General features: G+C 45.4%; 1 protein-coding gene across 2 annotated transcripts in view; it reads left to right on the plus strand.

The window, feature by feature from the left end:
• RCAN2 (regulator of calcineurin 2) overlaps nucleotides 1-10,921 on the plus strand; it is a 275,827-nt gene extending 264,906 nt beyond the window's left edge. For both annotated transcript variants that reach the window (XM_040249543.1, XM_040249544.1), the window contains one exon: nucleotides 8,345-10,921. In XM_040249543.1, coding sequence (XP_040105477.1) covers nucleotides 8,345-8,505 — 161 coding nt within the window. In that variant the 3' untranslated portion in view covers nucleotides 8,506-10,921. The remainder of the gene's footprint in view (nucleotides 1-8,344) is intronic.
• Nucleotides 10,922-15,666: the final 4,745 nt, after the last annotated feature.

The raw sequence follows: 15,666 nt of genomic DNA on the forward strand, positions 1-15,666 counted from the left end.
ACCTCCCCCACTTTTGTGGGGACCTAGAGCAATTTGCTTCCCTCTCTGCACCTCTCCTTTTTTAAATAAATGGTAATAATTTGACAAATTGGAAGCACATCGTGCAGATGGAATAAGCAGTACTTGTAAAGAATGTAGCCCAGTGCCTGGTATGTAGACACTATCAAACTCGTGGTGGATGCCATGGTCATTCTCCTCCGAGCAGTATTGTTTAGCAGGGCATCCTCAGAGATTTCCGGTTTCCTCCACCTGTGCATGAATCAAGGTATGTACAACACTTGAAACAGAGTCTACCGGGCAGTAAGAACGAGTTGCGTGTCCTTGGTGGTGGTGGTTGTTATTCACATGCATTTGTTCTCGGGACTGCCAGTGAAATATTGAACTTGGTCTGTGCTTTGCTTTATACCCTCTGCCCCACAGGCTGAGGGCATTCTTTGACCGAAGCTGCACAAAGGAAAGAGATCGAATTGCTCTCCAGTGATTAGTCCTGCCCTCTACCTACAGCAGGTTTCTCCCAAACTTAAATATGAGCCCATGGAACCAGAAAGGAATCTGAAAAAAGTTTTGCAAAGCACTTCTCTCTCTGATATTTCTTCCTCCCTAGATTATTTTTTTTTTTAAACCCAAATCCCTCTTTCCACTTCTACTTAGAAAAGTGTTTCTTTCTCCACTCTCAGACTGATCTCTTGAATAGATGACTAGCAAGTAGCTGTGATTTGATTTGATTATTTTTGGCCACATCCCATGGCTGTTGAATCTCAGTTCCCCGACCTGGATTAGAACCTGGGCCATGGCAGTGAAAAGGGTGAATTCTCACCACTAGATCACCAGGGAGTTCCCACAGCTGTGATTTTTTAAAGTTTCAGTAAATCCTTTTGCCCTGGGTCATGTCCTCTTTGATGTTGTCAAAACTTCCCTAGTGGACCAGTGGTTAAGAGTCTGAAATTCCACTGCATGGGGTGTGAGTTTCATCCTTGGTTGGGGAACTAAGATCCTGCATGCCTCATGGCACAGCCAAAAAAAAGACAAAATGTAATATGTAGCTGTCAGTCAAGCTCCAACATGAAAAGAGGCATTTTCCTTGCTTTAGGATGATAGTTAAACCTCAGGATGTGAATTTGAATCCAGCCTCCACCTTTTATTAGCTGTGTGACTTTGAGCAACTTTCTTAACCTCTCTTCGTCTTGGCTTCCTCAACCATAAAATCAGATTGTTGCAAACATCAAATGAGATAACCCATGTGCATCTACATATCCAGCCCTGGACGCAGGAAATGCTTAGTGTGTGTTACCTGCTTACCATCACTTGACTTTCAAGCCATATCTTAGTCTACTGAAATGTGAGTGCCTATGTTAAGCTCCTAGCTCAGTGTTTCTCAATGTGATATTTTGGAACAGACAATCCTACATATTGAGTACATTTAGCATCTTTGGGCCTCACCTATTAAATGCCAATATCCACACTCTACCCAGGCCCTGCTGCTGCTGCTGCTGCTGCTGCTAAGTCACTTCAGTCGTGTCCGACTCTGTGCGACCCCAGAGACAGCAGCCCACCAGGGCAAGAACACTGGAGTGGGTTGCCATTTCCTTCTCCAATGCATGAAAGTGAAAAGTCAAAGTGAAGTCGTGCAATCGTGTCCGACTCTTAGCGACCCCATGGACTGCAGCCCACCAGGCTCCTCTGTCCATGGGATTTTCCAGGCAAAAGTACTGGAGTAGGGCGCCATTGCCTTCTCCACCCAGGCCCTATAACAGTCAAAAAAGAAAAGAAATCCCCATCACATTTCCAGATACTATTGAGAGTGTGGCATATTTCATTGAGAAGCACACTAATTACACTATGGTAGTATTGATCAGTGAAAGTCGCTCAGTCATGTCTGACTCTTTGTGACCCCATGGACTGTAGCCTGCCAGGCTCTTCTGTCCATGGAATTCTCCAGACTACTGGAGTGGGTAGCTGTTCCTAACCACCGGATCACCAGAGAATCCCCTGGGTTTCACTATTAAGGAGCTCTCCGTGACTGTCACTCAGCTCAGCCACCTTCTCAGCTTTAGCCTTTCATCAGAAACAAAGCTGGCATTATTCATCTCATCTCCCTTATTTCTTATCTAACCCTCAGTGAGTTGTGAAGCAAACAGGGAAGATGCAGGTGCCAGTTATTCGTTTAGACTGAATTTTAAGAATGGATGACAGCTTATCAAGAGGAGTGCCAAGAGCATTTGCAGCGGGACCCCTGGACTCAGAGCTAGGCTGTGCCTGGTGCTCAGTGGCACACTGCAGCCTGGATTAAGAGCCCTTCATATCTGATTAAGAAAAAAATAGAAAATTCCAGGAGTAAAATCATTCCAGGCTTGGTCAGGCTGAAGAGACACTGCAAGCCCTCACCGCTAATATTTTTTTAATTATAAATTTGGGACTATAAATAACTGCAGTTATTTATAGTCCCATACAGTTTCTTTGTATTCTGTAGCTGGAGGAGAGGTGTGTCCAGGTGCAAGCATGGCAGTCCTGCAGCCAATGGGCCCAGGTCCCAGGCCTGTCTCAGCTGGACTAGGGCCAGGCACCTCCACCCCTCCAGTTGACCAGGGAGGGGTGATCCAGGGCTTGTGGGCCTCCCCTCCCTGCCACATGCTATCAAGTCCCAACCTAACACTTGAAAAGAAGGGTAATCCAAATGTGGACCCTTTCAAACACATTTCAAATCATGCCGCACCCTTCCCTCAATCTCTGTGTTCAACCCCTCAACAGGCAGCCTGTGAAAATTCCGTTTTACTTATCCCATAGGTCAAGACAGGACCATGCCTGCTGCTTCCTCTTGAAAAAAAAAAAAAAAATTTACAATAAAAAAAATATTAGGGGGTGGGGGCTTGCAGCGTCTCTTCAGCCTGTCTGACTCTTTGCGCCCCCATGGACTGTAGCCCACCAGGCTCCTCTGTCCATGGGATTTTCCAGGCAAGAATACTGGAGTGGATTGCCATTTCCAATCCAGGGGATCTTCCTGACTCAGGGATCAAACCCACATCTCTTGGATCTCCTGCATTGACAGGCAGATTCTTTACCACTGTACCCCCTGGGAATCCCAAAGTTACCATAAAACATGAAAATTAATTCAGTCTATAATTTATAGCCCTTTTATTTTTATAATGTATTAAGCATTGTCTTCAAAGAAGACTCACTGGCAAGGAAGCCCTACCTAGAATAACTAGCAACTGGCTGAAAATAAGAGACAATATGCGGAAGGAATAAGTAGTCCAGCTTTAGCTAGAGAACAAATATTCACTAAAAACATGAGTTGCCATGAAAGAATATTAAGTTAAAACTAGGCTCTGTTTCAATGGTTTCTTGTAGAATCTGAAAACAGTACAATTGTGAGAGGCAGAACTGGAGAGGAGTTATGAGCACCTTCCTTGAAGTCAGGCAGACCTGACCTTCAACCAGACTTTGCCATGACCTGCGTGATCTCAGTGTCCTCCCATGTCATCGAGACCTTATGAAACCCCCGCTACAGAGCTGTTGTAATTAAATACCCAATTTGTGTGAAGTCCTTAGAGCTGTGGTCTGGCGTTCACGAAGGGCTCCGTGAGTAGCTGCTGCTGCTGTGTTACGGGCAGATGGCAAGTGTCTGTGACACCTCCTGTGTCCTGGCACCAAGAGCACACAGAAAATAGGACACGTACCTGCCCTCTTCCAATAGTTTTCAGCTTAGCCGAAAAGTTAAAACTTAGCTACGTCTGTTTTCAGCAATGCCCAAGCCCGTGACAGTTCCGAAGACCTGGATGAGAATTTAACATGTGACCACATCCCAAAGGATTTTGCATTTGCTTGCTGGGAATTCACAGAGTGTGAATTTCACAGAGGCAGAAGGTAGAAAGTTCTGATCTGTGCCTTTTCTGTGAGCTTCTGGCCCTGGCTTCCTTTCCACCCACAGGGAAAGGACAGTTTGAATATAGGCTAGAAGAGATAAGGGTGTGAAGGGCGAGACTTGACTTGTCCTTGAAAAGACATGCTGGTCTGCTTGGCCATCCCTTGAGCCCCTTGTCACCTCCTGAACCCAGTGGGTCCCCAAGTAGGGTGATGGCACTGACATCAGCTTTTGTGGTAGAAAAATTAGCTGAAGCCCAAAGGGAGAAAAAGGCCAAAAAAAGAACAATTCAATCCAGCAAGACCAAAGCTATGTCTTTTTATTCTGTGGACTCTCAGCAGCTGTTGGGCTTTGCTGGATTTTGATAGTAAGAAAATTTCCAAAAATAGAACAGAGAAATGTCAGCGTAAATGGGGTCACAGCAGTGAAACATCTCTACTACCAAGCAATCTGTTAATTCGATGTGAAAGTTGCCCTGCACAGGGTGTCTGCTTGTGCCTGCTCCCCATCCTGTGTGGCCCCAGCACATTGAGTCCAAGAGGTAAGCATCTCCTTTTGAATGGATAAATGCATTGCAACTAGAGGTGTCTCTAAGAGAATGTTCTTTATCCAAGCCAGGGCAAAGAAAGGGTTTCATCAACACCTTCATTATGTATATTTTACTACTAGGTTTTTTTTTGGTCTGAAAGCTAGCTTCTTTCCAACAGATGAGGCAAGGGGCAGCGTCTGGTCAGTCCCCTGGCCAGGATCCCTGCTGTCACCACCTCACCCCCTGGTCCCATGGTCTCCATCTGCCATGGCAGATCATTTGTTTGTCATCTATTCATCAGAGGATTAAAAGCTGCCGCCCATTCATCCTTGTATCCACCCAACAGGGCTACGGATGAGACCACAGCAGCCACTAGTGTCTCTACGAGAGGCACTGCTTTTCTAAACGTGAGATCGTTGGAGAAATCCTGTGCAGAAAAACAAGAACCACCTCATCTGATTGCTCAGAAATTCTTTCTTTCTCTGTCTCTTGTCTGAAGCTGTCTCTCATTCAGATTTGCAAAGTGTCCTGGTGGGGGGCCAAAGATGAATGGGCGCTGGTGGCTGGGAGGGGCTGCAGAGCTGATCCGGGATGACTTCTGCACCCTCAGCATCCCTCGCTCTATTACCCTCTCCCCTCACTGTTATCATTTTCAAACAAAAAATTAGGATGCAGAATGGAGGAAGGGAGGGGGGAGCTATTTGCACACCAGCATCCTCGCAGGGCCGCAGCCCCCTGCCGGTCACACCGAACCATATAGGAATGACTACTGACCTGCTGAAACACAGAGAAGCACCTAGGAGTGCTGGGTTCCAAAGTAGATGCCGCAGCATCCAAGTTGCAGGTTTGAATCCTCATGCTGGTAAACTCTGTTTCCAGCCAACAACCCAGTAAACTGTCAGGTGTTTGAAAACCGCTGTTCAAAGAAGCCACCACCCAGGTCTGCCCCTCTGTCACCCAGAGCCTCTCTTGCAACTCTCAGGTGGAGCTGGCTGCACTGAGCTTCCTCTCCTTAGCAACATCCGCCCTGGTTCTTCTCCCCTGGGATTTTGATTAAAATGACAAACTGTTAAAAGAGGATGGAACAAACGCAATTAAATGATCTGTGAGTAGCATCAGTGTGTACAGCACAACTCCAAGTACATGTAGAATACTGACTTTCCTGTCGATTACAGGGAAGTTAGCAGACTGTCCATCCCTGTTCTCCAATGAGGAAGCAAAGCCTCGCAGGAGTAACCCACACAGATATCTCCGTCTGGTTCTGTTCCTGTCCCCTGTTTTTGTCACTCTCCTCTCCGGAATCTAAACTGGCCCCATCATCTCACTGTGTCAGAGATGTCAACCTCATTGATGCAACTCTTTCTACCTACGGTTTCACCCAATCTTGACTCTTAAGTTATGAGTCTTTATGAGCTGTATTTCTGTGGCTCAGGCTAGTTCTTGCCCCCTTTGCTGCTTGCCAAGTTCCAGGGAAGTGCTGGAAGTGTCACACTTAATTTTTGTGAAATAGCCAGTGCCTTTATCTAGGATGTCGGTGGGCAGGGGAGTCCAATTAAGACTCTCTGACTCTTATCAGAGATGGAACGCTCTTAGCAGGGTCTGGCTGTATCCGTTTGCTAGGGCTGCCATACCTGGACCACAAACTGAGTGGCTTACACAAGAGCAGTGTGCTGCCTCAGGTTCTGGAGGTTAGGAGTCTGAGATCAAGGTGTCGACAGGGCCACGTTCCCTCTGAAGGTGCTGGAGAAGGATCTGGTCCAGGCTTCTCCTGTAGTTTCTGGTCGTTCTGCAGATGACGGCAACACAACTCCGGTCTTCACGTGGAGTTCTCCTTGGATGAGGCAGGCATCCTAATTTCCCCGTTTTATATGAACACCAGTCATTTTGAAGTAGGGCCCACTCTCATGGCCTCATTTTAACTTAGTCATCAGCAAAGACTCTATTTCCCAATAAGGTCGCAGTGGTACATACCGGGGGCTAGGACTGCAGCATCTTTGGACGGGTGGGACACAGTTCAACCCATCCAGCAGCTGACTCTGAGCACTTACATCATTCCCAGCATCACCGTGATGCTTGTGGCATTATCAATGCTGCTCGTTCCCTAATGTCAGCACAGAATTTAAAACTATGTTCAATGCATGATACAGGCTGCTTGGGGCTGGTGCACTGGGATGACCCAGAGGGATGGTACGGGGAGGGAGGTGGGAGGGGTGTTCATGATGGGGAACACGTGTATACCCGTGTATACCCGTATATTCCCGTATATTCATGTTGATGTATGGCAAAACCAATACAGTATTGTAAAGTAATTAGCCTTCAATTAAAATAAATAAATTTATAATTAAAAATAAAATAAATAAATAAAACTATGCCTTGTAAGCATTTGCTGTTTTCACCATTGATGCTCACCAAGGTGTGCACAGAAGCACAGACATGCTACCCTGGTTCTGGCCATCCACAAGGGCACTGTCCACTGCAGACCAAGGCTGACGGGTCAGATACCTGGATTGGGCGGTGTCTGGCTTTGATCCTAGAGGGAGGATGGGACTTCGGAAACTAGGTGAGACTACAGCAAATAAAGGGCTTCCCAGGTGGTGCTGGTGGTAAAGAACCTGCCTGCCAATGCAGGAGATACAAGAGGCATGGGTTCAGTTCCTGGGTTGGGAAGACTCCCTGGAGAAGGGAATGGGAATCCACTCCAGTATTCTTGCTTGGAGAATCCCATGGAAAGAGGAGCCTGGAGGGCTACAGTCCATAGGGTAGCAGAGAGTTGGACGTGAATGAAGCAACTTAGCATGCATGCATAGCAAATAAAAGTAGCTGGTTGGATGGGTATGAAAACGTGCCTGTCATGACTGATGGGAGATGATGCAGGCTTTTGTCCTAGAGTCTAAGAAATGATGACTCGATCCAGTGGTATCTGGAGAGCCACTGACCCCGTGGGTGACTAGGAGACATTGCTGCTCGGTGTTTCCCATTCGTGAAGGATGGGAAAGGAAGGATATAGGATGTCAGAAGAAGATTCAGAAAAGTGTGTCAGCAGTTAAGCTGAGAAGTTAAGAGCATGCAGTTTGGGAAGGTCCTCTGTGCCTGGACGCCTTCTACTTGTCTTTAGACCCAGGTCAGCTGTCGCCTCCATCGGGAAGCCTTTCAGAGTTACTTGCTCTTGCGATTTGGTATCCGTGACTTGTATTGCCACCCTGCCACTTCCCATTGCCTTTTGTGACAGTTTGTTTCCACATGCTATCACTGCACTGTGCTCTTGGGAAAGACGCCAATGGTTTTGACTGTGTCTTGTGATTAGCAATGGGTCAGACCATGGGAGATGCTCACCAGATACTTCCTGAAAGGAAACAGATACAGACAGGAAGTAGTCGGCTACTAGTGAAGTGATTACAAGAGGAGCCCATCAAAAATAGACCAATAGACTCTTGGAACAGGAGGGGCCTTGACTATCATCCATTACCCAGTAACCATGGCAAATCCAAGATGAGTGGGGATCCTGCCATACTCCAGCCTGGGGCAGCTCTTACCATAGGAAATTGTCCAGAAGGAGAACTTGGAGAACCTTCTGCAAAAGATGAAGGAGTAAAGTGATGGGTTCAAGGTTAGCTGTTAGCAGCCATGCTGGGAAATAGAAGAGAAACGGGTAACTTAGAGCCGGGCCCACTGAGTCATCACCCCAACCTTTCAGACTGTTGTTACCACTAGTTTGAAGTTTACAGCTGTGGAGGCTGAGGCTTAGAGAGGTGAGGGGGCCTGCCCAGGGCTGTACAGGTGACAGAAGGTAGGCTTGAGATGGAGACAGATGCATCTCATTCCACTCTCTGATACCATCTCCCAGCATCTCTCGAGACATGTTAAAATGCCCCCTTGCTTCCTAAACAAACTTCACTAAATAATCAGTTTAGAATTCCCTCCTGCCTCTCACCCCCGTTCCACTTGCTTTTCAGGAGAGAAGTATGAGCTGCACGCAGGGACCGAGTCCACCCCCAGTGTCGTCGTGCATGTGTGTGACAGTGACATCGAGGAGGAGGAGGATCCAAAGACGTCCCCGAAGCCAAAAATCATTCAGACCCGACGTCCCGGCCCGCCACCCTCCGTGTCCAACTGAGCTCACCACTTCGCCTCCAAGAAAATATCCGTCTACTCTTTACCATGCTTTTTTTTTTCCTCTCTGTTGTTTGTTTGTCGAAAAAAAAAATAATTGCCTTTAAATTCCTGGGTGTTTGGTTGTTTGAAATTCCTTCGTTGTAATCAAGCCTCTCGGACAAAAGGGCTAGGAAAAGGTGATAAGTTTCCTGATCATATCATACCCACCGAGTATAATCCATTATTTAGGAGGTTTTAGGAAAAAAAAAAAAGTAGTATTTTCTTATTAAACAGTCAGCACAGCCTGTATACTTTCATGCTCTCATGTGGATCCAAGCCGGAGACATCAGTGACAAATAGCTCCTGTGTTGTTTGTGAACCGTTCCAGTCCCAGTCCTGACGTGTGTGCGTTGTTTTTTCTTCCTGGCCACTTAAGTAGGACCATAAGTAAACTTGCCTTTGATTGCATGAGATTTCCCTATCTGGTCTCCCCAATCCTCTGCACCCCAACATTCCCAGGACATGCATGATCACCAGCATTTATTTTTGTGATTTGAGGATATACTATAAGTCACCGATTGTCAGCATCCAGTCATGTCCTATCTAGGTTAGCAAAATTATCAGCATCCTCCAGCTTAACAAGTCTGGGTAATTGTCACTCTTTGGAGTCAAAGACTTCATAGCTCTGTGAAAATTCCTGGAGGAAAAACTGAGCTTGGCCCCAAAGATAACCCTCAGTAGATTTTGAAGATGATTCCCTTGTCAATCTTTCCCAACCTCCTTGGGGAGGCTTGTCCAGGGTGACAGAGATCGATTTCAGACAAACCTATTTATTACAAAAGTCTCATGGTGTCTGAACGATTGTTTTGTTTTTTTTTTTTTCCTTCTCTTTGTATATTTGTACAAATGTTTCAGCTGTGCTTTTAAAAATCTGGATGTTTTTTATTTAGTGATTCTTCAGCCATTAGCTGCTTTAAAACATATGTGCATTGCTTATGAATGCATTCATATACTAATACAGGTAATCTGATAATATTACACTCTATTATGTATAATGCTGAATTTTGAAAGGGCACAAAACTTCTGTTGCCAATATATAAACAGTTAGCCAACATCTTTGCTATCAAGACCAGTTGGTTTTAAATAAAGTGAAGAAGTAAGCGTCGGCTGCAGGCAGTTGGAATGCAGCTAAATCAACGTAGCAGCTGCTGAGCATGTTCAAAGTGAAAGATGGATCCATAAATGTTTGTGCAAGTCCTACTCATGCAATGCTCATATTGCTCAAAAACGCGTTTGTTTTTGTTACATGTGATTTTTCTATTTCTCTAGCCCAAAGTGCATTACAGAAGATACACCTATAGAACCATTACCTTCTGCTCAATGTGCCAGGCCTCATCTACTCCTGTACGTTCAGTGACTTTCTTTAGATGCAAATGTCAATTACAACGGAGTGGGGAAATACTGTCATTACCCAAGCCTCAGAAAAACACACGAGAACAATAACACAGCCACCTGATGGAAGGATTGTTGTGGTTTTTGATTAAGGTGTATGTTAGTTTCATCAGAAACTGAAAACATTAGACTGATTACTCAGAAATAAAAGTCCGTTTTACTGTGAATATAGCAATATAGTACTGGACACAGTACTGGTGAAACTGAGGACAGCACTGCTTGTAAAATCCTGAGTTTCCATAAGAAAAACGAAGGCTCCTTTGAAAAATAAAATCTGAGGAGTATATAATAAGCAAATGCTTTGACTTTCCTTTGCTGTGGAGGTTTTTGGTTTTTCATGGACAAATAAAAAGAGTAGACTTAATAGTGGAGAATGCTGCCCTCTAGTGGAGCAAGCTGAGAACTACAGGCGTCAGCCATTTTTATGCTGACTCCTCTCAATCATTTGTGGGTTCTTTGACTTTTTAAACAACTCAGAATTTTCAGAAAAAGGCAGATTCTAGAGAAATCTGGATGAGAGAAACTATTTGGAAATGACTTTTCAGTGTTTCAAAACAGTTCCATCAGACGTTTCCAACCAAATTTAGTCAAAATTGAAATGACAATTGTGTGTCATCAAAAAATAAAAACTCAGTGGAGTGTATGACCCAGGTGGTTAGTCTTGGCCACACTTCTTGCAAAATGTCGGTGTTAACCTATCTCAGATCAAGTAATTCTCTCATGAGATTGGGTTTGGGGAGGTGGAGAGAGGTACATATCCTAGGAGATGGGGAGGAAACAGACAAGACTCCCCTCCAAGCATCGTGAAAGTCAGAATTGCCTCAGTATCCCCCTGACCCACAGGATGCAAGCCTCTTCAGCACTATTTTACGTTTGAAAAGTTTAACTGTGGAGGGGGAGGGGAAGATTCCCACCAACCGAATCATTTGTGCACGTGTATAGCTCAAAGAGCTTAGATTTCAAATATAACTGGTGAATGACTCTGGCCATGTAGTGTGATTTCTGTGTTGTCTGCTTGAACTGGATCTATCTGGTGGTTACTGTGGAAGAGGGAGACTCAGTCTATAGTCTTTCCAAGACGTTATCAAGAGATGAACTCAGCTCTTCCTGAAAGGGAGGGGGGAGGGGAGGAGGGGAGTGGGCAGAGCTGGTTGGCAGCATGTCATGAAGGAAGAAGAATTTGAAGGGGTGGGTTGGGCTCTGATAAGGCGTCTGGGAGACACCCCTGTTTATTGCCATAGTTCAGCCAGCTTGATCCTAAGTGTACACAGACTCTTTTAACATAATCCCCACTCTATTCTTTTCTTTAAAACACTGTCATAGACCTGAAAGTTAAAGTCGCACAGTCGTGTTGGACTCTTTGTAACGCCATGACTACACATAGAATTTTCCACGGCATTCTCCAGGCCAGAGTACTGGAGTGGGTAGCCTTTCCCTTCTCCAGGGGATCTTCCCAACCCAGGGATCAAACCCAAGTCTCCCACATTGCAGTCAGCTTCTTTACCTGCTGACCCACCAGGAGAGCCGGTAATAGACCTGAAGCAGGCAAAAATGTGCCACATGGAACACACCAAGCACTATCATAAAATAAAACACGGGTGCATCTCCTTTATGAGGAGTAAAATCATCTGTTCATCAAAGTATACCATTAAAAGAGTGAAAAGGAAAGCCTCAGAGTGGGGGAAGATAATTGTATTAATATTACCTATAATTGTTAAATAACTCACATCCAAAATGTAAAGAAACTCCTACAAATCACTTAGGAAAAGAGACAACTCATTTGGTAAGAATGGTTAAGATGCTTAAATAGGTACTTTAAGTATACAGGCAATTCACACATACACTGTACCCCTGACATATCCCTATAGGCCTTAAACATTGAAATGTGTTCAACATCAATTCTCATCAGAGAAAGACCAGTCAGACCCTCAAAGAGGTACACTACACACCTATCAAAATTAGGTCTGAGGACATACGAAGTCATGGTGTCAGTCAAGGCAGAGTATAACTGGTACCACCACCTTGGAGTACTGTTCAGTAATATTTACCAAGGCTAAACACAGACTGATCCGGGAGGGGTTCCACTCCAAGACAGACACTCAGCAGATCTGAGTTTTCACATCCACCAACGGACTCATGTTCATACAAATTCGTGTGCCCGACACGCAGTGAGGCCAGACTGCAATGTCGGAATCTGGAGCAGAGTAAGGTGCCATGCAGGGCCGTGTGAGAAGAAGTAGCTTACACCTAAAAAGCTTTGAGCTCCCTGAAGGGTTTTGGCAAAGCACCTTTAAAAGCCCGGTGAGACACTTAGAGAATGAACTTATAGTTGCCAGGGAGAAAGTATGGGGAAAGAGATAGGGAGTTTGGAATTGACATGTACACACCATTGTGTTTAAAACGGATAACCAACAAGGGCCTACTGTCCAGCACAGGGAACGCTGCTTACTGTTATGTGGCAGCCTGGATGGGAGGGGAGTTTGGAGGAGAATAGATACATGTATATGTATGGCTGAGTCCTTTTGCTGTCCACCTGAAACTATCATTGTTAATTGGCTACGTGAAGTGAAGTCGCTCAGTCGTGTCCGACTCTTTGCGACCCCATGGACTGTAGCCTATCAGGCTCCTCCGTCCATGGTATTTTCCAGGCAAGAGTGGTGGAGTGGATTGCCATTTCCTTCTCCAGGGGATCTTCCCGACCCAGGAATAGAACCCGGGTCTCCTGCATTGCAGGCAGATGCTTTACCATCTAAGCCACCAAAATAAAAGGTTAAAAATAAAAGCCAGGTGAGGGAGAAGGGTCACAGGATCTGTAATCAGCTCCTGAACAATTCTCTGATTGTTCGGGGGGAAGATAGCAGGGTGGTGTCACAGGGGTGAACACTATCAGTGCTTAGGCTCCAGGAGGCCTGGGGCTATGTGCTCAGAGTCATCGAGTAGTTAACATCTTCCATTTGAGGGGGTGGGGTGGGCAGCAGAGATTACGTCTGCAAAACAACTCAGGAAGTGTGCATCAAGTACTATTATCTAGGTGCTTCAGAGAAGAACTAAAGCAGAAAATAGGGGAGAAGGTCTGTCCTGAGAAAGCCTCGTGGGGCCCTGTACAGTTAGAGTTTTAGTTTTTTCTCTCTTCCCAAGTTGTTTAGAAGACCTTGGTGTGGGAAAGGGTGGGGACAGAGCAGGTGATGAAGAATGGTAAGTCAGTGACACAGGGAAACTTTCATTTAGCTGCGGGTACAGAGAGTCCCTGCCAGAAGCCACCATGCACAGCATTGCTGAACACTTGGCAGGCTCTCCCCTTAAATCTGCAATCTGAGAAAGGGAAATTTCCAAGCAAGAAGTTTTCTGTCCAACTCATTCATCTGTTCCTTTCAAAAAGAGTCTGGTGAAGTGTTGTTGGAGTTGATTCAGGAGCTTTTAGATCTCTAAAGGGAAACTACATCCTAGGTTAATCGTGTGTGTTTGTGTGTGTGCGTGCGTGTTACCAAGTGCCTTTGGTTTAAGTTGGAAATAGGAAACCCAGAAAAGGCTGAAATGATTGAGACACTTTGTACTGCCCTCCTTGGTTTTTTTGCATTATTTTCTATTCTCACCCAGTAACTGAGTTAGAAGATTTGGAGGGCTGGGCAGGAAGGATTGTAGGGCATCTTGGACTAGTTGTAATTATTAATGAAAACATTGTTCCCCCAGCAGAGTTGGGATTTGCCTGTGGGGTCATTTTTTCTAAAAGCAAGATTTACAGTTGTTTCTCCAGTGTGCCCAAGGTCAGCCCCTGCTCTGCAGAGCTCATGTCCTGAGCTGCAGGGGGGCCTGGGGTGCAACTGCCACCCCAATGCCAGCCCTGGCCCCAGCTGCAGAGTGGCCCCAAGGCCAAGTCCCCAAGACTAGCTTCCTGACCAGATGAAAGAGTATCCTAGTGGGTCCATCAGAGCCACCTATGCTCATGAACACATGGATGGGGAGAAAGGTGTCTAGTTTTGACATAGGATATTTTCCAATAGCATCTCTGACAAAGGAAGCATGAAAGGTACATTGAACAAGACCACGCAGGTCTCACTGCATTTTCACACTTGACTGATAGTCTGGTTTGTTGGAATGTCTTCTAGAGAGTGAAGGCAGTGCTCCACTGCTCTTCTAGCTTCTAGAAGCAACAGGTCATTCTCATTTCTGAATCTTGGATGGAACCTGTATTTCTTCCCTGGGTCCTTGTAGGACTGCTTTGTCCCAACTGTTTAGAAAATTCAGGTACTGGATTCCTCATGGGTGCTTTCAATCTACAAACTCATACTCTGCTATTATGGACATTTTTCTTGAGCTAATTACTTGAAACATCGCTACTCTGTATCTTTTATGTTCTCTCTTTTACAAGAGCCATTATTGAATCTTAGATAACCTAAAATGATCTCATCTTTTTTTTCCTCTCTCTCACTACAATTTTCATCTCTTTGCCTTTTTTGTTCCATACTCTGGGAAATTTGTTCCAACTTTCTCTTTAGCTTTTCTAGTCAATGGTTTCCTTCTATTAACATGCATTTGATTTTTTTTTTTCATTCCTGAAATTCTTCTTTCTTGTGACGACCTGTTCTTTTTCACTAATACAGTTTCTTCTCATCACTCTTGAGATAGTTTTTGCTCATTTCTATGATTTTCTGTATTCTGTTTTCTTCCTGTTTCCTTTTTTCCCATTTACTTGATAATTCTCTCTCTCTTCAGAGAAGGCAATAGCACCTCACTCCAGTACTCTTGCCTGGAAAATCCCATGGGGTCGCTGAGGGTTGGACACGACTGAGCGACTTCACTTTCACTTTTCACTTCCATGCATTGGAGAAGGAAATGGCAACCCACTCTAGTGTTTTTGCCTGGAGAATCCCAGGGACGGGGGAGCCTGGTGGACTGCCATCTATGGGGTCGCACAGAGTCGGACACGACTGAAGTGACTTAGCTTAGCTTAGCTCTCTCTTTCTTTCTGTCTCTCTCTTACGTTTGAGCAGGAGTTCTTGATAGGGAAAGATTTTGCCCCCAGGGGACCCTTTTGTTGTCACAGCTGGAGATTTGTGCTACTAGTATGTGATAGCTAGAGACCAAGGATGCTTTCCTGATAGCTCAGTTGGTAAAGAATCCTCCTGCAATGCAGGAAACCCCTGGTTGATTCCTGGGTCGGGAAGATCTGCTGGAGAAGGGATAGGCTACCCACTCCAGTATTCTTGGGCGTTCCTTGTGGCTCAGATAGTAAAGAATCTGCCTGCAATGAGGGAGACCTGGGTTTGATCCCTGGGTTGGAAAGATCCCCTGGAGAAGGGAAAGGCTACCCACTCCAGTATTCTGGCCTGGAGAATTCCGTGGACTGTACAGTCCATGGGGTGGCAGAGTCTGACATGACGGAGAGACTTTCACTTTCACTTCAAGGATGCTTCTAAGGAACTTACGATGCACAGAAGTGGCCCCAAATATCAAGAGTGCTAAGGCTGAGGGGTCGCACAGAGGCGGACACGACTGAAGCGACTTAGCAGCAGCAAGGCTAAGAAACTCTGTGTTAGAAGTTCTCTCCCTGCTCCTGAGATGCTTGGTGCTTTGCTCATATTTTGGGTGAAACACTGAACATGTAATTAGATTGACTGTGTGGTTATAAGTGGAGCTTATTGACTATGAACTTCACTGTAGGTTAACCTTGATGTCAGGGCTTTCAAACTCTCTCTGTCTTGCCTTCTTTTATATAGACAATAGTACCTTA

This window comes from Oryx dammah, unplaced genomic scaffold (assembly GCF_014754425.2).
Source record: "Oryx dammah isolate SB20612 unplaced genomic scaffold, SCBI_Odam_1.1 HiC_scaffold_11, whole genome shotgun sequence".
Lineage (NCBI taxonomy): Eukaryota > Metazoa > Chordata > Mammalia > Artiodactyla > Bovidae > Oryx > Oryx dammah.